Source organism: Lytechinus pictus, chromosome 13, assembly GCF_037042905.1.
Source record: "Lytechinus pictus isolate F3 Inbred chromosome 13, Lp3.0, whole genome shotgun sequence".
Lineage (NCBI taxonomy): Eukaryota > Metazoa > Echinodermata > Echinoidea > Temnopleuroida > Toxopneustidae > Lytechinus > Lytechinus pictus.
Genome location: NC_087257.1, coordinates 1,047,847 through 1,071,402, shown reverse-complemented (window position 1 = coordinate 1,071,402; position 23,556 = coordinate 1,047,847). Strand labels below are relative to the sequence as shown.

Genomic DNA, 23,556 nt, shown 5'->3' with positions numbered 1-23,556 from the left:
GTCTATACTAATTCCTAAAAATTGTGTAGTATTTACATGTTGAATTAAGTTGCCATTAATATTTATATTTACTTCTTTTGCACTATTTTTCGGAGCATTGAACAGCATTACATGGGTCTTTTCATAATTAAGTTGTAATTTATTTGCTTCAACCCATTTGCTAACCTTTGAAAGTTCAGAATTAAAGTTTTGAGTAAGACATTCCACATCACTGTGTTTATAAAATATATGGGTGTCGTCTGCAAATAACAAACAATTTAATAGTGGAGATACTGAATTTAAATCATTGATGTAAATCAAAAAAAGTATGGGACCAAGGATTGATCCTTGCGGAATACCGCAAGAAACAGTTTGATAATTAGAGTTTATAGAATTGAACATTGTAAATTGTTTACGGTCACTCAAATAACTGTGAAATAAATTTAAAGTAACACCACGGATTCCATAATGGGAAAGTTTTTTTTAAAGTATTTTGTGATTTATGGAGTCAAATTCTTTTTTAAAGTCTAAGAACAGTCCAATAATAATCTCTTTGTTTTCAATTGCTTTAGACACATTCATTAAAAAATCTAAGATAGCATGATGAGTGGAATGTCCAGCTCTGAAACCAAACTGTTTATTATAAAGAATTTTGTTTTTATCAAGAAAGTTTTGAAGTCGTGTATAGATGCATCTTTCAAAAATTTTCGAAAATAGTGATAGTAAGGAAATAGGTCTATAATTTGTAAATAAATATTTTGGTCCCTTTTTGTCTCGCCTGCATAGCAGAGCGAGACTATAGGCGCCGCTTTTCCGACGGCGACGGCGGCGGCGTCAACATCAAATCTTAACCTAAGGTTAAGTTTTTGAAATTACATCATAACTTAGAAAGTATATGGACCTAGTTCATGAAACTTGGACATAAGCTTAATCAAGTATTACTGAATATCTTGCCTGAGTTTCAGGTCACATGACCAAGGTCAAAGGTCATTTAGGGTCAATGAACTTAGACCATGTTGGGAGAATTATTTTCAAAATCTTAACCGAAGGTTAAGTTTTTGAAATGACATCATAACTTAGAAAGTATATGGACCTAGTTCATGAAACTTGGGCATAAGGTTAATCAAGTATTAGTGAACATCCTGCCTGAGTTTCAGGTCACGTGACCAAGGTCAAAGGTCATTTAGGGTCAATGAACTTTGGCTAAGTTGGGGGTATTTGTTGAATTACCATCATAACTTTGAAAATTTATGGATCTAGTTCATGAAACTTAGACATTAGGTTAATCAAGTACCACTGAATATCCTGTGCGAGTTTCAGGTCACATGACCATGGTCAATGGTCATTTAAGGTCGATGAACTTTGGCCGTGTTAAGGATATTTGTTAAATTACCATCCTAACTCTGAAAGTTTATGGATCTAGTTCATAAAACTTGGATATAAGAGTAATCAAGTATCACTGAGCATCCTGTACGAGTTTCAGGTCACATGACCATGGTCAAAGGTCATTAAAGGTCAATTAACTTTGGCCGTGTTAGGGGTATTTGTTGAATTTGTTGAATTTGTTGAGAGCTTAGGGTGTGCGCCTCCTTGTAGCCCCCTCTATCTCTTTTTTCTGTCACTGTACTTAACTCTGGATGGTTTATGCTTTTTGAGAGTTACTATCTGTTTCATGAATATTTGTAGAGGCAGCTAGACCAGTTTGATAACATTTGTGTTTGGATCTCCTGTTTAACTTTGATGTCTCATTTTTTATCTAACTTGGCATTTCACTGTGCAGCCATTTTACAACAGCTCAACATGATGTTCACTCAGCCTTATTAAATCTCTTCACTTTGTAGTGTACAATAGACTTGACATTGACAATGGGATTGGTCAAGTTTGGATCTTTTGTTATCTTTCTTTTTATTCTTGTACTACATGCAAGTGAATGTAGTACTTTGAACACATCTTCCCTATGTACTGAGTGTAGTATCCCTCTTCGTTTGAAAAAGTGTTATGGCATTCGTATTGCATACTATGCAAACACTGACGCTACATTTCAAGTCCTTCTTCTTAGATCTGGTGATATTAGTCCAAATCCGGGTCCTGAAGGATGTGATTCTTCTAGGACTGACACCGCACAGCACAATGCATCATCACAGCATTTAAGACGTAAGGTGTATGATCGTGTCCTTCTTCATAGTCTTTCGCACACCAAACATTGGCTGGACAGAGAAGTCTGGGAAACCATCATCTCTCTTGACATTGCCAGGAAGAAGAAGAAGCGTACGCATCGTGGACGTAGGTCACCGGAAAAGTGTCAACTTCAGTTGGTGACACAACACATGTGTCTGGCCACTCCGCCTTCTTTGCCATCTTCGCCTTCGCCTTCCCTGTCCTCCACACCTTCTTCAACTAATGATGTCATTGAAAGACGGCTATCAATGAGTATGTTGAATGCCCGGTCCTTGCGGAATAAATCTGATGAATTCCAAGATTACGTCCTCGAGCATAATTTTGATGTAGTGTTCATCTGCGAGACATGGTTGACATCATCTGATGACGCAGTTATAGCCAATCTCCTTCCTCAAGGTTATACCTTTAGGCATAGGTGTAGAGCAAACAGGAGAGGAGGTGGTCTTGCGATCCTATACCGTGATGGACTGACGGCAGCTATAAGGCCTTCATTACATATGAAGAGCGTCGAGATGATGTCTGTTACTTTATCATCTACTAACAATATCAGTATTGACGTAGTTATGGTATATCGCCCTCCTGGGACCCGTGTTGCCTTCTCTACTTTCATCGAAGAGTTTACTGTTATCTTGGAGGAGACCTCTTTCCGACCCGCTCCCCTTGTTATTACAGGTGACTTCAACATTCATTTGGATAACTTGACTTTGCCCAACACGAAGAAGTTCAATGAACTGCTTTCCAGTTATGGCCTTGTTCAGATGGTAACATCACCTACGCACGAACGTGGTCATATTCTTGATGCTTTCATCATACGATCTTCTGATAGAGATATTTTCTCTGGTCTTCGTGTAATCCCTGGCATTTCGGACCCTTCGACAGTAGCATGCTTTCTTAATGTGGCCAAACCACGTCCTGAGGTGAGACAGTCGGTTGTACGTAACATCAAAGCTATTGACCGAGTATCGTTCGCTGATGATCTGAAGCAGAGCAACATTGCTGGTGGCTCCTCTCTGGATGTTCACATTGCAGTTGCTCAGTACAACACAAGCCTCATCAATCTAATGGACAAGCATGCACCGGCTAAGTTGTGCAAGGTCAAACTTCGCCCTCAGGCTCCTTGGTATACCCAAGAGTGTACCGTTGAGAAACAACGACGGAGGCTTCTTGAAAAGAAATGGCGGTCTTCGCGATTAGAGATTGATCGTCAGTTGTATCAAGAGCAGAAAAGGCACGTTAATTATCTTATTCGTCAGTCTAAGCAATCTTACTACAGAAAAGTCATTGAAGACTGTGGCGATGATTCTAGATGTCTGTTCCAGGTTGCTAATCAACTTCTTAACCGGAAGCAGTCATCCCCTCTTCCTTCACTTGCCTGTGATAAGTCGCTAGCAGATATCTTCAATAATTTCTTTGTTGACAAGGTTAATTCAATCCAACGTAGCCTTTCTCCAGATGTTTCTCAACGACCTTGTCTGACGGATGAAATTTTGGAAGTCTTCGAACCGACCACAGCAGATGAAATCAAATCCCTTATTTGTACAACTCCTGTGAAGTCAAGTGGACTCGACCCTGCTCCGACAAAGTTGCTTAAAGAATGTGCTCCAACAGTCGCACCAGTGATTGCAGCGATAGTCAACATGAGTCTCTCTTGTGGTGAGGTTCCCAAAGCACTGAAGCTGGCCCACATCCACCCTCTACTTAAGAAACCATCTTTGGACTGTGAGTCACTCCTTAGCTATCGGCCAATCTCCAATTTGCCATACCTATCTAAAGTATTGGAACGTGTCGCTTTTTCTAGACTGTCAGACTATCTCATTGAAAACGATCTGATTGATGGAAGGCAGTCTGCATACCGTCCTAATCACAGCGTGGAGACTCTCTTGGTGAACTTATCGAATGACATATTGTCAGAGATGGACACCGGACGTGTCACAGCTTTGGTTTGTTTAGACATGTCTTCTGCATTTGACACGGTTCACCATGGCATACTTTTGGATATTCTGTCATCTCTTGGTCTTCGGGGAAAGGTCTTCAGCTGGTTTGAGTCATATCTATCTGATCGATATCAGCTGGTTTGTGTCAACAGTGCAAGGTCAGATCAAGTTCCCCTGACAAGCGGAGTTCCCCAAGGATCGATGGGAGGTCCCCTACTTTTTTCTGTATACATCAGTGGTCTCAAGCATATTTTAGATAAGCACTCTGTTATTAAGTACCACTGTTACGCCGACGATGTTCAGCTGTATACTTCTTTAGCCGCTGGTCAAGATAACACTGAACTAGCTATCAAAAAGCTTGAAGAATGTATTAATGATGTACTAGATTGGATGTGCTCACACTCTCTTAAAATAAATAATGCTAAGTCTGAATTCTTGTTGCTTGGTTCTAGGGCTCAGTTATCTAAGTCTAATGTTTGCTCCATAAAAATAGGATGTTCTGTAATCAGAGTTTCAGATAAGTGCAGAAATCTTGGGGTTATGTTTGATGCTAATATGTCCATGTCTACCCAGGTCTCTAGTATATGTCAATCAGTACAGTACCAATTACGGAATTTGGGGTTCATTAGGAAGTATCTCACTAAGTCTTGTACAGAGAAGATTATACATGCACTCATTACATCCCGTCTTGATTTTTGCAATGCTTTAGTATATAATGTTTCACAATCTCAGTTAGATCGCCTTAGGAAACTCCAACATAATGCTGCCCGTATCGTCACCATGTCCCCCAAGAGGAATCACATAACCCCCATTCTCAAATCTCTTCACTGGTTACCCGTTGCACAGCGCATTACATTTAAAATCCTACTACTTGTTTTCCATTCTATTCACAGAACTGCACCTCAATACAACTCTTCTTTGATTACTCCATACAATCCCTCTCGCAACCTTAGGTCTTCTAGTTCTTTCTTACTCGCTGTACCACAATCTCATAATTCATGGGGGGATCGATCATTTCAACATGCTGGGCCTTTCCTATGGAATAAACTGCCAATAGAAATCCGCAATATTTCTTGTCTCACCACTTTCAAAAGTTCTCTTAAAACCTGGTTATTCACGCAAGCTTTTAGGTAATTGTTATTCTACCCCTCTTTTTAGTAGGTTTTCTTTCTTCCTTCCTTTCTTTTTCTTTTTCCTTTTCTTTTCTTTTCTTTTCTTTATTGCGCCATGAGCATCTTTTTATGATGGATACCGGCGCATTACAAATGTTCATATTATTATTACCTACCATCCTAACTCTGAAAGTTTATGGATCTAGTTCATACAACTTGGGATATAAGAGTAATCAAGTATCACTGAACATCCCCTGTGAGTTTCAGGTCACAAAACCAAGGTCAAAGGTCAGTTAAGGTCAATAAACTTAGGCCATGTTGGGGTAATTGTTGAATTGCCATCATAACTTTGAAAGTTTATGGATAGAGTGAATGAAATGTGGACATGGGTGTAGTTGACAAGTCTTAAGTCACCGTTCAAATGTCATTTATGGTCAATGAACGTGGTATTATGTCATTATATGAATGGTGTTTTTGTGAATGATTATTTAATAGTAGTTTTCAAAGTTAGCACTGCTGCTATATTAAATCGCGTAATGCAGGCGCGAGACTGCCAGAGGCGTTCCACTTGTTATGTATAGGAATAACTTTAGCAACTTTCAGACCTTGAGGTACAATACCCTTTTCAATACATAAATTAAAAATACAGCAAAGTGGTTTAGAAATAGCATGTATAACTCTTTTGACAACAGTGCAATCAATAGAGTCAAAACCAGGAGCTTTTCCATTTTTAAAAGATGTAACAATATTAATTATTTCTTTTTCTGTAATAGGTAAAAAATAAGCTGTGTAGGGACAACTTTTACCCAAGAATGATTAAAAGTTGTTGCAAGAGTTACTATTATTCATTCCAGCTATTTCATGACCAATATTCTTAAAATAATCATTGAAACCTTCAGCGATATTCTTGGATTCACTAATAAGTGTACCGTTACATTGGAATACAGAGGTGTTTTTATGGAGTCTTTTTCTTTGTAACAGATCATTAATTGTTTTCCATGTTTTATTAATGTTTCCTTTAAACATATGAAACTTAGAAAAGTAGTAATCTCTTTTTGCATCACGTATTTGTTTTGTATAAGAATTTCGAAATTTAGTATAACATTCTTTTCTGTGTGATGTAGGATTTTTAATATACCTTTTATATAAATTATTTTTTTAGAACACTTCTGTTTAAGTTTTTTGTTAAACCATGGTTTATGATTTTTTCTTTATTTTTAATCTTCTGAGAGGAAAACATTTATTATAAGTCTCCGAAAAAAACTCCATAAATTGTTTATACATATAATTTGGCTCATCCTGATATCTGCAAAGCAGATTATCAAAATCAGTTGAAGATAAAACATTCAGAAAACAGTCAATATTGATATCATTAATTTGATGTTTATATGTTACAGGTTCATTTTCATATATACCTTTAAACTCAAACATGGCAAATATTGGCAAATGATCAGATATGTCACAGGTTAGTATTCCTGTGGAAATATTGCACATACTATTTGTAAATAAATTGTCAATCAATGAAGCTGTGGAGTTAGTTATTCTTGTTGGTTTTGTAATACAAGGAAAAAAGCAATATGAGTAAAATAATTCAAGCAACTCATTACAAGAACTCTGTACATCTAATTTCATTAAATCAGTATTAAAGTCTCCAAGAAATATACATTCTTTTTTCTCATTATGAACTGTAGACAAAATATTTCCTAAAGTATGCATAAAATGTGCATGTGATTGATCAGGTGGTCTATAGAAGACACCAACAATAATGTTCTTTCCTGGTTTTAAAATTTCAATAAAAAGGCTTTCACAATGACAATTAAATACTGAGATGTCATTACGCATGATGTATCTTACATCATTTCTAATGGCAAATGCAACTCCTCCTCCTTTTCTATTATTTCGTGATTTACTCTCAGTCTTATATCCATCGATATTAAATTCACCTTTTTTACCATTGTCCAACCATGTTTCAGTAAATGCTAAAAGACCAAAAGAATTATTTAAATGTGACAGTAGAGACGTTATATCATCATAGTGTTTTGGCAAGCTACCACAATGTAAATGCAGGAGTGAAAAACCATGTGTTTTACCTGAGTTTTCATTTAAAAAGTCTTCTGGTGTTACATATATACAGTCATTATCAGCCTCTTCCTGTAATATATAACTCTCATCGTTCACAACAGGTATTGACAGAGCAGAATGCTAGGTACATCTAACAGTGACATTATAATTATGTATCTAAGAGTAAAACAACAGGAAAAGGATGTAAAAATGCAGTGCAAATATTGAATAACAGAGACATCAAACCTTAATCTTTTAGTAACAAATAGTGATGGCATGCAGAATTGGTAGCATACGTAAAGACAAAAACAACAGCGGTATGAATACATTGCAGTATCTGGGGGAACAGTCATAAAATTAATCTCTTAAATTACAAGTCCAGAATTACATGTAAGAGATTACAAATGTTTTGATTTTTTGATGAATTGAGAAGGGAATCAAAGATTGCCAGTGGATATCTGCATAATAATAAAGGTATGATTTATATTAGGAAAGCAAGATGAGGCATTTGAAGAGTCACTATGTCAGACGGGCAAGATCTGCTTCTGTAGAGATGACGAGTGTTACTGTCTTGCCACCACTTGCTTTAACTTGGGCAAAGATTCTTCCATCATAGGTCCATGCATTAAGAACATTGTTGTTAGTCATCTTCACACTTTTGTAGACTTTACGGTACAGCGATTGATTTTTCATAGTCAGGTCTTCTTGTATGGATATGCGTGATCCTTTCAAGTTTCTGCGTGATGAAATGACCTGCTTTCTAACACGATAGCTACAGAACTTAACTATCAGTGCGCGATGTTTTCCAGGATCTGGATCCGTCTTTCCTACGCGATGACATCTTTCGATGTCAGCTGACGTTACGTTGAGCTTCAATCGCTTCTGGAATACATCAGTGACAAGTTGGTCAGGATTCTCTCCTCGAATCTCGGGGATTCCAAAAATCCTGACACAGTTGCGGCGGGAATACTGCTCAAGATCGTTGTTCGCTCTCTTCAGGGTATCCAGCTGCTCCTGTTGTGACTGCACAAAGTTTTGAAGCTTCTCCATGGCCTTCTGGTTCTCCTCCATCTTAACTTCCAGTACATGTATGAAACCTCGATTTTCCTCTGTGTAGTCTACGAGTCGTTGGTACGTAGCATCTACAATTGATTGTATCATCAATTTTATCCTGTCTAGAAATGAGGAATTAGTCAGTAGATCATTCATTACAGTTGTAACTATAGACTCTGTACTATGCGATGTTGTCGGTGAATATAGATTTTCCTCAATGTGTGCTTTTTCTGGAGTCCCACTCTCTTGCTCTTCATGGACATGGGTATCCGAAGATGTTCCAGTCTTTTTCTTTTTTGTTTTAGTCATATTGAACGAATGTACATGAAGAACAGTAGATGTTTATATATATATATTTGGCAAGATAGATTGACAGAAGATTAAAATCGTAGATTAATATGGAGTCTGATTTCTATAAGTCTCTGCAGAATGACAAGCAGCCGATGTACATCTACGCTCAATGGGTAATGCACACACAGAAGTCAATACGTGGGACACGTAGGAAGATCACATAACGGAAGCACAATACAGACGGTTAAAAAGCATATATCATCATACCAGTTTGTTGCTGAAATTATCTAGGAGGATCCTGGCAGTTGATTGAACAGGATATTTACATTATCAGAAGTATAAAAGGCGATGAGAATGAGGAAAAGAGGAATCTTTGGAGGATCTAATCAAACATGTCGTCGCGGTCGTCGTCGTAGTTAGAATGATTAAAATTCAAGCATTATTTTAAATGAACAGAACTTTGTTATTTCCGGATCATTTGCTGTGATTGAGGTAACAAATTACAGAGCAGATGATGAGCTCTTCACAGATGTGATTTTTTTTTCGAAATTCAGGTACCATCTGCTAATTAATTTTTTGTTGTGTCCTTGCTTCAAATTGTGTTTACTCATGCACAAATGAATAATCATCTAAGTTATATAAGATGAAAGACGAGATTCTAAATGATTGGTAGTCTTTGGGTTTTTTTCTCTGAGATGTACTGTATGTAATCTCCTACTTGAATTGAACATTTGATGATATCTTTCATTTCCCCAGGCTGATAGAATGATTGATATGGGTTTTGAGCCCGACGTTCAAAAGATTCTTGAATACTTACCAGTGACCAATCAGAAACCAGATACAGAAGAGGCAGAAGATGCTACCAAACTTCTTGCAAACTTTGCCTCAAAGAAGAAATACAGACAGGTGAGCTATAGGTTTTAGTAAACAGAAAGCTTTGACCTATTCACTACTGAGTTCTATACACACTACCTGGTTCAGTATACAACAGATTAAATGCAATGAATGCCAACATGCCATCCCAAACATAATGAGCTAGTTGGAAAGATGTACGAATACTGCAAATTTTTCTGAACAAATTTCAACAACTAATCTTGAAGAGTAACTCTTAGAACATTCACTCAAAATACAAGCATTTCTCTTAGTATCAATAGGATTAGCGCAGTAAGCATGCCTCCTGCTTGAGTGAATAGGAAAATCCAAACCATGTTTTCTCTTTACCCAAATGATATTCTGTTCCATTGAATAAGATAATTTTATATGGAATATATTCTATTCAAATGAAATAAATCATCATCTTAGAGCTTGTATGGTCTACTTTAGCCCACAATATTATGTTGGTGTCAAATCAACCTTAGTCACTACACTCTCTTTTTCATTATGCTATAGATTGAAAAATGAGTGTAACACCAAATAATATTTCCTATTTTATTAAAACAGACTGTGATGTTCACGGCCACCATGCCTACGGCTGTAGAGCGTGTAGCACGATCTTACTTGCGCCGACCTGCAGTGGTATACATTGGTTCAGTTGGAAAACCTGTTGAGAGTGTACAACAAATAGTTTACATGACAACCAATCAAGAGAAGAGACATAAACTGATACAGCTTCTTGAGAAGGGTATAGATCCTCCTGTACTTATCTTTGTCAATCAGAAGAAGGGTGTTGACGTCCTTGCAAAGAGCTTAGAAAAGATGGGCGTAAGTTGATATCCATTGCTTTTTCCGTTCTTTCACTTATCTCATTATTTTGGGGGATGACCTTTTTTAATCAAAAGGATACTCGGCTGAAAATAATTGTATCAAAATGAATGTAATAAAACACTGAAAATTTCATCAAAATCTGATAACAAATAACAAAATTATTGAGTCTTAACCCTAAATAGACTGGGCTATTTTGATGCCTAAGAAGACTGGGGGGGGGGGGGGGGCTGATTCAGCCCCCCCTATGATCTCGGCCGTCGACCGCGCGATCGCGACGAAAATTGGCACGTGCATTACCCACGGCATAATCTCCAAGACTGTTGGATCAAATTTTCCGAAAAATTTCAAAATTCATTAATTATGCTAATTTATGCGTAAAATCAAAGATTTGCTCTAATTAACTAAATAAGGCCTCTAAACTGCTATTTTTTTTATTCATAGACTCTTTGTAGGATTCTAATCAAATGTACATGAAAAAAAATTCAACATCACAATTCTTTTCTTATGTATTTTATTGTTTTAAAAATTTCTTATGTATTTCTTTGTTTTTTTACTTTTTGTTTTTTATTGTTTTTTCAATGAAAATCATCCATGACTTTATTCTGATCATAAACAAGATGAAATTAATTTAGTTTGATTAGTAAAATTGAAAATAATGATACATTTATGAATTTTGGCTGAAAACACAATTTGCATTGGATTTGTACACAAAGTCATGTTTTTTAGCAATTTTGGGTCGACATGTACTTACGAAATGTTGCGTAATTTCGGAACCACGTACCCGGGGGTCGCAAATTTGGTCTCAAAAGTTGCGCAAGACTTGAAAGAAAAAAGTCATGGAACGGCGCGGCGCCAGCTTTTCGCATTACAGATTTATCGCGAAAAATGTCGATGGGGGGGCTGAATCAGCCCCCCCCCCCCAGTCTTTTTAGGGTTAAAGATTAACAACATTTTGTAAATCATTTATATATGAACATCCTCATGAATATGCAATAGGTGGGCTGATGATGTCTTATCCCCATTTTTTTTTCTTAGGCCTATTACATGGAGCATGAATATTTTCATATTGTCATGTATATGTGTATGAAATATCTCCTTGGTAACAAAATAGGGTACACATTACATCAGTTGTCAATTTTTTTTGTTCTTGGACAAAATTTGAATAAGTATGACTTCATAATAATAAAATAAAAAAGAGAGTGGGGATATGACATCATCAGCTTGCTCATTCCATGTTCATGAAGACATGCATAAAAGTGTTTAACCAAAACAATTCAAAACTTTAACCCTAAAAGAGCCTGGTTATTTGGACCCATCTCACAGCCGGGGAGGGCCAGATTCTGCTCCCCCCCCCCCCCCCCCCCCCGAGATCTCGGCCTTCAATCCCGCGAGTGCCACGAAAATTTGCACAGTAGTAGTGTGCGATATAATCTACAAGGCTGTATGGTAAATTTTTTTTCAAATAATAAGATTTTTAATTTAATAAATTAATTATGCTAATTTATTCATGAAATAAAACATCAACTATTATACTGCCTCAAAACTCTTAATTTTTTATTCACAGACTCTTTGTAGGATCCTGATCAATTGTACTCCAAAAAAAATTTGGTATCGCAATTTTTTTGTAATGTATTTTATTATTTTTAAAATTTTCTTATGTATTTCTTTGTTTTTTTACTTTTTTTTTCTATTAAAATTTTTGCAGGCTTAATTTTGATCATAATCGTGACAAAATTAAATTTAATCAGTAAAAGTAGAAATAATGATACATTTATGAATTTTGGCTAAATACACTATTTGCATTGGATTTGTACATGAATTCACATTTTTGAGCAGTTTTGGGTCCAACATGCACTTACATACGTACATAATGTTGCGTAATTTCGTAATTGCGTATCCGGGCATCGTAAATTTGGTCTCAAAATATGTGCGAGATTCGAAAGTAAAAAGTCAGCGAGCGGCGCGGTTGAAAATTTTTGCGCAGCAGATTTATCGTGAAAAATGCAAAGGGGGGTGGATTCCTCCCCCAGGCCAATATGTCACAACTTTGTTATTCCTTAGGGATTATGAAACTTTCAATTTTTTTTACTGAATTAACTTTATAAATCTGTTCAAATCTTAATACTTCCAGCCTGGAATACTCCTTTAACCGTAAAAGGATTGGGCTTTTTGAGATATATAGAGGATTTTGGGGCATACAAAAAAAATTGGTTGTCCTCGGCAGACCGACCCATTTTTTTTTGTTCATTTTAAAAAAAAATCCAATATTGGCCAACCTTACGTCAAATCAATGACAAAAAGAGTTACAGAAATTTCACATTTTACATCTTTATATTCATTAAATGGCGATCTGTTTTCCATATTTCCATGAAATTTTAATTTGATTTAGTTGGAAACTACCAAAAAAAGTAAGAATATTCACCTTTTTCGAGTCAGAAAGATCAATTTATGATGGTACACTAGGTAAATATTGTAGTCCCAGTTGTATGTAGTATGTTTAAATAACATTTGACTTTCCAAAAAAATTGTCTTGCATTTCCATTCGAAACACCACTGCCTGGTCATTTACTCAATTTTATTCCTATTCAGTGAGATTCATTATAAAGATTTGATTTTTTCCCCCTTGATGACTAGTTCAATGCAACTACTCTTCACGGAGGTAAGAGTCAAGAGCAGCGTGAGTATGCCCTGGCATCCCTGAAAGCAGGATTGAAGGATATCTTAGTAGCAACGGATGTAGCTGGTCGTGGTATTGACATCAGGAATGTTTCTCTCGTCATTAACTTTGATATGGCCAAGAATATTGAAGGTAAGATCACAAACACAATACCATTTTATCTATTCTTAGGTGCAATATATATAATCAAGCTGCTGTTTCCAGCTCAATTTATACATTCAAGGAATCAAAGATGATAATAATATGAATAATAAGAAGAAGAATAATGATTATTGGATATGGGTCCATCTGGTTGGGTACAAAAAATTACAAGATGTCCAGTAATGTAGGTATCAAATTACAGTGAAGTACAATTCAGATGTAGCTCAGATTTGATGTGTCAATGTGAGGAAGGTCTCCTTAATCATGTTTGATCTTGAAATCTTTTCTGGATTTGTTGTAGTTCAAATAAACTTTTTACCAACATTAAATGGACATCACATTGACTTTTTGGCATCCTTTTTTTAATTGTTCTTGCTCACTCATGCATAAATGAGGAATCATGCAAGTCATACCACATGAAAGAGGAGAATCTAAGTTTTAACATGCAAATGCATTACTTCGCCATGTGCATTTTTTTTTTCAGCTGATCCACTCACTGCCTATTAAACCAAAATGGTTCTAGAAATTATTTTCATTGTGAAATAAGCCTTGTGGCATCTGATATTAATCGTTAGTAATTCCCTGAATTGCTGCAATGTTTGGTTAAAATATCCAGCAAAAGAAAAGGAGTGTACCACATTCAAAATTTGACTTGCAAACTCAACCCATATTTTTGCCACCATTTGAGATGGGTACAGTACTCAAACTCTATCTAGGTCAGGATATTTTGGGAGTTCAATGGCTGGGAAGATCTCGACCACGTGATCGCGCCGAAAATTGGCACGCAGGTTGTTTGGGACATAATCAACTAAATTGTAATTTCATGCAAATTGCTATTATTTAAGTGATTATGCTAATTTATGCGTAATTAGTATCTGAAATCATACTTTTTCCTCTAAGTCCCTAAATAAAGCTCCAAATGTTCTTATTTTTGGTAAAGAAACTCTTTGTTGTTTCTTAGCAAGTGTACATGAAATAAATGCGATATCAGGTCAATTTCTTAAATGTATTATATTGTTTTTTGCAATTTCTTTGTTTTGGGGACCTTCTGTTTTTCATTTTTTTTTTTCAATGAAATTTGTTGAGGACTCTTCTGAGATCATAAACAGCATAAAATAAATACATTTTAGACCAGCAAAACTAAAAGTAATCATACATTTATGATTTTTGGTTAAAAACACAATTTGCATCGACTGAGTACACAAAATCACGTTTTTGAGCAATTTTTGGTCAAACATGCACTTACATAATGTTGCGTAATTTTGGAACCGCGTACCCGGGTGACGCAAATTGGTCTCAAAAGTTGCGCAAGACTTGAAAGTAAAAAGTCAGTGAGCAACGAGGTAAAAAAAAATTGTGCGGCAAAAATATTGCGCGAATCGTTGAGGCCCCCCCCCCCCCCTGGATAGGGTTAAGTCTCATAAAAAATTTGAATAAGATTTTTTTCATTTTTGCCAACTACATGTACATGTAGAAGCTGAAGACTGCCAATTATTGCCGATGCTGAATTAATGAGTTTGCACATTATAATGCCAAATCACTGATAAATCTAACCCTATACATGGTTGAGGTTGGTTGAACCATTTTATCTATTCCTTGACGTTGGGTCTCTTTGCTGCTGCTAGTAGAATGTTTTGGTGTTCATGTCATCATTGCATACATGTATATATAGCCAATAAAGTCAACTTTCAAATGACACCAAAAAGTTGGAAAACTATTCATGCTTGAGTGAGCACTGCCCACTGAAACAAAGGGTATGAAAATTAGGGTGGGCAGGATTAGCCTTCCAATTTCTTTCAGTTTTTGAGATGCGAGTCCCTTAGAACGCAAAGTTTAGGGTGTTTTGATGAATCAATTATCAAGCATTATCAATTTAGGTTTTTTAGAGCAAATTTCAAGAATTATTCAATTGAAATTTAATGCATGAGTGATCGTGAAATACAATTTTTCACTTTTTCAAGTGGATCTCAGCAATGTGTTCATGGAAGTCAGAATAGGGATAGGACTTAGGTGGGGGAAGTAGGTTGGCAGGATATGGGTCAACAGAACACTTAACCCCCCCCCCCTCTCTCTCTCTCTCTCTCTCTCTACCCCTTTCACCCCTCCTGAGAGACTAACCTTCGCTAGGGTGAGCAGGAATTAGCCTTCCAGTTTTTTTAGAGGTGAGTCCTTTGGAACTTGCAAAGTTAAGGGTGTTATGCTAAATTATTGATGAATTGAGATCAGTTTTGGTTTCTTAAAGCTAATTTCATGAGTTACTAAATTGAAATGTAATGCATGAGAAAACAGGAATTGTAATTTTAGTGTACATAGGGGTGATTCCATACGTGTCGTACGGGACATTTAGAGAACATTTGACAGTTTTTTGACAAGAAAAACAAAATATATTCCAGTAACTAAAGGTGATCATCAAGTACTACCAGAGTGTTAGAAAAACCAAGACTTAACATGACTTGAATTCACATCCTGTATAATACAGATTTAAAATAGTAATGTGTCGTACGGACGCAGAAAAAGTGGCTTTTTTAGAAACCTCAAGTTTGTACTCTAAAGTCTGTGAGTTGGACAGATAATTTTCATTGAAACTGAACTCAAATTGATATTCAATTACCCAAGAACAAACACATCTATGAAAGAAAGCGAAATAATCCTTCATGAATAAATAAAGCAAATTGCAATTTTCGAGAACATTGTGGCGTACGGGACACTCAAAATGTGTCGTACGGGACATCTCTAAATTGAAGCCAAACTTTCTTACTTAATGTCTCTTTGACTTCTTCAATCACTTTATTTGGCTGATGATAATGATAATCCTATCAAACTAAAGACATTCATTATGTTAGAAACCGCTATTGGCTGAATATCAATGTCAATTATCATAAACAAAATAATGTGTCGTACGGGACACTTGTGTGTCGTACAGGACACTTGAGTGTTGTACAGGCACTTGCGTGTTGTACTCGGCAGCCTGAATAAAACAATGAACTTTTTATTAATCAGAAGGGGAGCATTGCCCCTAAATTCTTCCTTTTTAATGAAAAGTCTTTTAATAAGTAGTCATTCAGGACAATATAATTAAGTAACCTCAATATATACAATCGGAAGCAATATGTTATCATTTTTTTTTCATGATGGGAAATGTACAAGGGTTCACAGCATTTTTACGAGCTGAAAAATTTGAGGTTTTGTGTGAAGTTATATTCAGTGAATTAATTGATGATTTCCAATACACTATTTAAACAATGAATGAATGAAACTGTTTGTGTAAATTATGGCGCTAAAATGTTATCATTTTTCATATAAAATGTATATATACATGACAACTGTCACTTGTAATTCCACAAAATATTTTTTTCTAAAGAAATGCGGTTCTACTTTTTCAGACCTTTCTGCATTTCATGAAACCATATGGTTTGTCTTATTTTCCAGATTTTTTTTACAACTTGAAAAAAGTAAGGAGTTTCAATATTGTATATAAAAAAGTAAGTGATCATCAAGGGAAGTCCAAATACTAGTAGATGATTGATATGTAATTTTTTTTACATCTTATAATAATTCCACATTAGCATGCAAGAGGAAGTCATCTTCCAGGCTAGGGTGAATCAATTATAAAGGTTTTCTTTTCATGCTCAATGACAAAGAAATTAACCTGCTCTGACCAAAGAAAATCACCAGTTTAGCTGGAGGGATTCACAAAAGAATACGCCTACATGAAATCAATTAAAATGGTTAGAATCACCTATTTCATGTTCTATGGAGATAAAAAAAGTACCTTTTCAGTACACTTTATGTCAAATCAATTACTTGAATTGAAATAGGTCTACTATTTATAGTTCCTGAATCCAAATCATGTAATTAAATGCATTATGTATTGTGTGTCGTACGGGACAACTATTAATAGGACAATTATTGAAAAATGAAGGACAGTAATTAGATCCTTATGGGATAAATCGATCACCCATGGGTCAAAGATAGAGAAACTGATTTTGTGAAATTGCATCATCAAAAAAAAAATTGTTGGAAAAACTTTTGCACTTTCATGTGTCGTACGGGACATTGCCAAAAATAGGTTCGGAAAAATCAGGGCTGCCCCTATTATGGATCATGAAAATGTTGTAGATATTATTTGGAACATTCAATGATACATTATTCCATTGACCTGCAATATTTTCAGTCTTCTCGTGCTTTGCCAATAATTGTTTCAGGCAGTGTTTGTACTTGACTATTTAATCAGCAAAATTATTGAAAATTGAAAATTCCATTGTTCCCCCTAAAAAAACTATATCTGACTTCACTTTTGGTTAAAATTCATTATTTTCATAAAATGTAGGTATCATAGTAAAATATTACACTACTTATGACTTATTGAAAGCATGTTGAAATTTATGATATTTTTGAAGTTCTAGTGTGGAATCGCCCATAGCATTTTTAGTTTATTATGTGGATCTTAGCAAGTGTGCTTGCGAGAGTCAGAGTAATGTGATGGTACCTGTTACATGCAAGGGGGTGAGATAGGGTAAGACTGGGTTAAAGGGGCATTCTTCTTTGTGTTCTCCATCCCCTTTCTTTCTCCTGGATGGTATTTAAAACTGAAATGCCAAGTGAATTATGGTTGACAGGTCTTTCTTTTCCATTGAAGGATTATTAAGAACTTGACTAATTATGATGATTTATGAAATAATTAATTGAAAAAGCTGAATGTTTGATTGATAATTTATTGAAAAAGCTGAATATTTGATTGATCACATTGATTGAGTTGATTTACTAACAGATTGTTGATTGAATAATTGATAGGTAAAAGTTAATGACCTAATTTTCAGACTTTATTATAAAATTGACAGTCCGCTCTGCACTTAATGCGTACATGTAATAGCAATCAGTCTCAATGAATGTCAACAGGAGGGGGGAGGGGCAGACCTGTGGGAGGGAGGCTAAACGTTATGTTGACCCTTTTCCAATCAGCTTACTTCACCCACTGAAGTCCTTTCTTACCCCTATTCTCCTGACTCCAATGAACACACTGCTGAGACCCACATTGTAAAGTTAAAATGCTGCACTAAAGGTTGCAATTCACGCTCACTCATGCATTTAATTTCAATTTGATAATTCATAAAATTTGCTCTTACAATTTAAATTGATAATGAATGACCATTAATTCATCACAAACACCCTCAAGTTTGCAAGTTCCAAGGGACTCGCCTCTCAAAAACTGAAAGAAATCGAAAGGCTAATTCCTGCCCACCCTAATTTTTATACCCTTTGTTTAAGTGAGTGGTGCTCACTCAAGCATTAATAGTTTTCCAACATTTTCGTGTCATTTGAAAGATGACTTTATTGGCTTCCCATATATATAAGTCCCCCCAAAGTGATATACTTTTTATTTGGCAGCCATTTCAAAACTGTATAGTTTTTTTGGGACGCACTGTATTTCATTGATTACGAAACCAGGCGAGACTCTTTGTGTAATATGTAATTTCTATGTAAATGCACTACTGGTATGATCCCAATCTTGCCTAAGAGAGACACAACTTTTGTGCTTCATATTTTTCAGGTGCAGAGATTTGATATCTCACTGATTGTTAGAGAGAATTCTTGAAAATAATTATGATTTTAGTCTGGAAAATGCTGATGTACATTGCTTCATTTTTTGTCTCGCCGACCAGAGGTGAAGGCGAGACTTAGGGATCCAAATGTCGTCCGTCGTCCGTCACAAACCTTATGACACATAACTCCACAACCGTAAGTCACAATTAACCAAAATTGGGTAATAGATGGACTTGGAGGACCTGCATGTTATGCTGCAGTCGGAGGTCACATGGTAAGGTCAAAGGTCATTTTCAGGTCAATGTTAAAGTTTACATGCAAGACTCTCTTATGACGCCTAACTCCGCAACCGTAAGTAACTTTTCAACCAAACTTGGATGGTAGATGGACTGGGGGGACCTGCATGTTATGCTGCAGTCAGAGGTCACATGGTAAGGTCAAAGGTCATTTTCAGGTCAACATTAAAGTTTACATGCAAGACTCTCTTATGACACCTAACTCCACAACCGTAAGTCACTTTTCAACCAAACTTGGATGGTAGATGGACTTGGGGGACCTGCATGTTATGCTGCAGTCGGAGGTCAACGTTAAAGGTTACATGTAAGACTCTTATGACACCTAACTCCGCAACTGTAAATCACTTTTCAACCAAACTTGGATGGTAGATTTACTCAGAGGACCTGCATGCTATGAAGTGTTGGGAGGTCACATGATATGGTGAAAGTTCATTTTGAGGTCAACATTAAACTTTATGTGCAAGACTCTTATGACAAGTGTTGGATCGTTGACGGAAAGGAACTATTACAGATGGCAAATTCCGCTTGGGATTGTATAAGTACAACGATCAACTGAGCTGGCCTCCGAAGAACCGATGTAACTGTGTTTATTCAATCTATGGAGTTATAAGAAAAAAGAGGGAAAAAACATCCTCAGTTTCATGACCATAAATGTATCACTGCATGTTATGTGGTTTACATAACTTCCTAAACCATGAACCAAATTCATATTTGACTTTACAGTCTGAATTAAATTGTTTATGAAAGATCTGAAGTCTTTGCTTTTACTTTCATGATGCCATGTTTGCATTAAGTACTTGACAAATAAATTGAATTACTGGTAAAAATAATCCTTTAAGTCTGAACAAGTGTCTTCATTGTTTAACATATTTTAGTTAAAGTTTTAGTATAATTTCTCAATCTGTAAACTCCAAATATCCCACTTGTGACATCATGAGTAAACAAACACCTCAAATATAACAATGGCTAACATTGCATCTGAAATACCTAACGTAAACGTGAGCCAACTGGCATCAATTATTCATAGTCAGAAATGTACTTTATTCTACCTCTGAGGCTTTCTTCTCATATGCTGGATATTTCAATTAATTTCATATATGTATAATTATTTTGAAGAACAATTTCATTTTGATATTTGCCTATTTTATTCCAATTTGTATATTTTTCATATGTCTGTATATACCATTTGTAAACTGAATGTAATTCATCCTTTGGCTGCTATTTTCAGTGAATGTTGAAATAAATAAACCATTCAATCAAAAAAAGAAATGACTGAAGCAATTGAAAAATGATGCCTATTTGTTGCATTCAAAATCTGCCAAAGACAAATCTAAACGTCTGAAAGAAGACTAATATTTGCATTTTCCTATCTGTGCAGTTTGCACTTATAAAAACTAAACATTTGCTGTGTGCTGTGTGTGCAGGGCAGTGGTTGTGTGTCCTAAACTTTCCTAAAATTTCACTTTTTGGAGTTTTTATCTTCACAGTTTTTACTTGTGGCCAGTATTCATTCTCATTTAAGGACCTGGAAGTACTTTTTTAGGGATATTCTGATGTTGATGAGGAGTTATATCCAGCAATTTTTTGGACATACTGAGATACTTAGGTCAGCCATCTTGGTGTAGTCCCTATTGCGGGGGGCCGATAACATAAATAATCATACACTCACTTAGCTCACATACACTTCACACCGGGAGAAAGTCCTACCTTTATCTTGTATATTCACTGCTCTCAGGATGTCTGCTATAGCCGGGGGCTGAATGTAGAGTCTTCTTCTTGTGACTGTGTTTGCGTGTGTGTGTAGATTACCGGTATGTGTATTGTACAGCTGACTGCAGATCTTGTGTTCATTCCTCCCGCCGGTGGGTCATGTGACATTGTGTGCTTAATTACGAGTACTACTAATCCCTACTAATCCCCTAACACCATACTTCCCCCCACCCTAAAAAAATTGGGTGGCCCATTTTCTATATAACTTAGCATAACTTGACATACTTAACATAAGGAATAACCCAACTTAACATATAAAGGAAACCCTAAACATAAAATCATAAAATATACATCAACGTACATTTGGTTTTTCCTTTTTTTTCTTGATCATATCTTTTTCTTTCCATTTTTCGTATTCTTTGATCTTTTTTTACTTTCTTTTCTTCTTTTGTTTTCTTTTTCTTTTCTCCTTCATTTTTTCTTGTCTGTGATCTTTTTTTCTTTTTCTTTTCTTCTGTAATCTTTTTCTTTTCTTTTGAGATCTTTTTTCTTTTCTTTGTGATCTTTTTTCTTTTCTTATTTTTTCTTATTTGTTCATGACATAAATATAACATAAATACATCAATATATACATTGTACATCACTATCAATCATAAAACATATTCTTACCTTGTCTCTGCCTTGTTTATGTATCTAAGTAAAAAAGTAAGCAAATATTTAAATCGATACATACATACATATATATATTATTACTTATCTGATCTAATTTTCCAATTTCAACAAAAAGCATAACTCAATAAGAATTGTAAATCATAGGCGTCTATTTTCCGTATTACATATATAAAGCATAATAAACACATATAAAATACAACTTTTGTATATAAAATAAATAGCCTTACAATTAAGGTAAAAGGCAGGCAATAGAGCTCCCTTGCATTGATCTGCCATAACCAGGATTGATACTGAATTCAAGATGGACACATTCCAAGGGGGCGCTCTCATGAAAACATTTCGTAGGATGACTCCCAGAACGGGTCGCTTTCTTGTTTCACACGTTGCACACCTGGCTATATGCAGATGTGAGTGTCTTTCGACATGCCGTATCGGTATTACTGAAAGCTACCGATCCCAGCATGCCCTGCTGAAGGAGGATCATGACTAAGCCGGATGATGTAATGTCTTAGTGATTCAGGAATCATCCTGACATCATGCTCATCCTTCTCCATCAAGATAACTCCGCTATAAAGGTAGAAGAGTTCCCTGTTTGTCCACAAAAACTTTCCCTTTAGGCGGGAGGAGAAACAGAGTCTCTTCAGCCGGCTCTTTCTTGTATGTTAACCACTTGCAGGGGGGCTCGAGGATTTGGTCTGGTTCCGCTTAATCTTGACTATATTGTCGGAAGGCGGTTCCTCTGCCACCTCAGCCGGGTCAACTATTCGGATCTCAAATGAGTTGGCTTTGTTGGATATTTCCATGCATATTTCAGGGAAAGATTCAACAGCCGCCACATTTGGGACCCTTTTTCTTTGACCTAATGGCACATCATTGTCTAATCAATCAACAAAGTGTACCAATCTATTTCTTTTAAAGTAGAAGCCTTCTCAACTCCTGTTCCCCTGGGGCCAGCCCCTCAATAGAGTGGCTCCAGGGATTCGGAAGGTGAAGAGTAGATCCGATTCATAATTATCCACAATGGGACACATTCTGAAGGTTCTACGTCAGGTCCTACAATCAAGAGTTATTAGCCTTCCCAATCATATCACCTTGTTTTATGGATCTTCTCTTTGTATGATTGGTAGGTCTTCACCATTCATAGTTAAGATAGCATTTGGGATGCTAATATTGGCATTGTGTTTTCGTAACAAGTCGATGCCAAACAACATCTCATCTGCTATCGGAGCTACATAAATCTTCTCGCTGAGTATTTGGGTACCCAGCTTGATATTGATAGGCCCTACAACCATGCCATCCATTGTCATGTCTCGGCCAGCCCCCTTAAGGATTACACGCTTAAGGATGGGTGGCCGAGGCTGGAGACGATTGAATAGCCTATCTGATATAATGGTGACAGCTGCCGCAGTGTCCAAAACAGATGTAATGGGCTCTTTGCGAACTGTCAGCTCAACACTCAATGTTGAAGTAGACACAATTCTACAAATGACTACTTCAACCTGTTGATCTTTAACCTCACCAGAAATGTATGGTGGCCATGGTGGATTACTCCAAGGGACATTTAATACCTCAGAGAATTTCGGGCTCCCTGGACTTGCTTGTGAGTCCGGTGCCCGTGTGTTACCATGGTCTTGTGACATTAGGCTGTCCTTTAATGGAATGGAGATGGTGGGGATGGGGATCTGTGATCGGATCGGGGATTCCCCATCTCCTCCGATCCCTGTCCATTTCCCTCCTCGAAGGTGACAGCCCTAAGTTGTCTGTTCTGGGCAGGCGACCTCCCTCTGGGGCAGGCCCTACTGAAATGGCCTTCTTCCCCACAGCTGAAGCAGCCTGTGAAGTTTCGCTGCCGATCGGTTGGTGGAAGGGCCGAAGATGGTCTTCTGCCTCCTTCTGACCGATCTGGCGTTCTATTAGAGTTATACCTCGGCCTGTCCGATGTACCCAGAGCCCGACCAGAGGTATACTTTGGTCTGTCCGGTGTTCTCAGAGCTCGGCTGGAGGTATATTTGGGTCTGTCAGGTGTGACAGGGGCACGGCCGGAGGAGTAACTCGACTGGCCTCTTGACACCGACAAAAGTTCTTTAGTACTCCGAGACAGATCCGTGATTGCAGCAACCATCGAATCCATCTTGGAGGCCCACATTGCATTCTGAGCCTCCAGAGCACTGATCCTGGCCTCAAGGCTAGAATTTCCTTTGGTG

General features: G+C 36.6%; 1 protein-coding gene across 6 annotated transcripts; it reads left to right on the top strand.

The window, feature by feature from the left end:
* The first annotated feature begins 1,563 nt into the window (after positions 1–1,563).
* Positions 1,564–21,060, top strand: LOC129274901 (probable ATP-dependent RNA helicase DDX23). 6 transcript variants are annotated; one of them, XM_064108109.1, is made up of 4 exons: positions 1,564–1,602; positions 9,365–9,514; positions 10,049–10,309; positions 12,947–21,060. In XM_064108109.1, exons 2-4 carry the CDS (start codon positions 9,374–9,376, stop codon positions 13,223–13,225), a joined length of 681 nt encoding a protein of 226 aa, XP_063964179.1. In that variant the 5' UTR covers positions 1,564–1,602; positions 9,365–9,373; the 3' UTR covers positions 13,226–21,060. The 6 variants fall into 6 exon arrangements, with proteins under 6 accessions (XP_063964179.1, XP_063964175.1, XP_063964177.1 ...); XM_064108105.1 differs by lacking the exon at positions 1,564–1,602 and adding an exon at positions 1,615–2,138; XM_064108107.1 differs by lacking the exon at positions 1,564–1,602 and adding an exon at positions 2,048–2,133.
* The last annotated feature ends 2,496 nt before the right edge of the window (positions 21,061–23,556 follow it).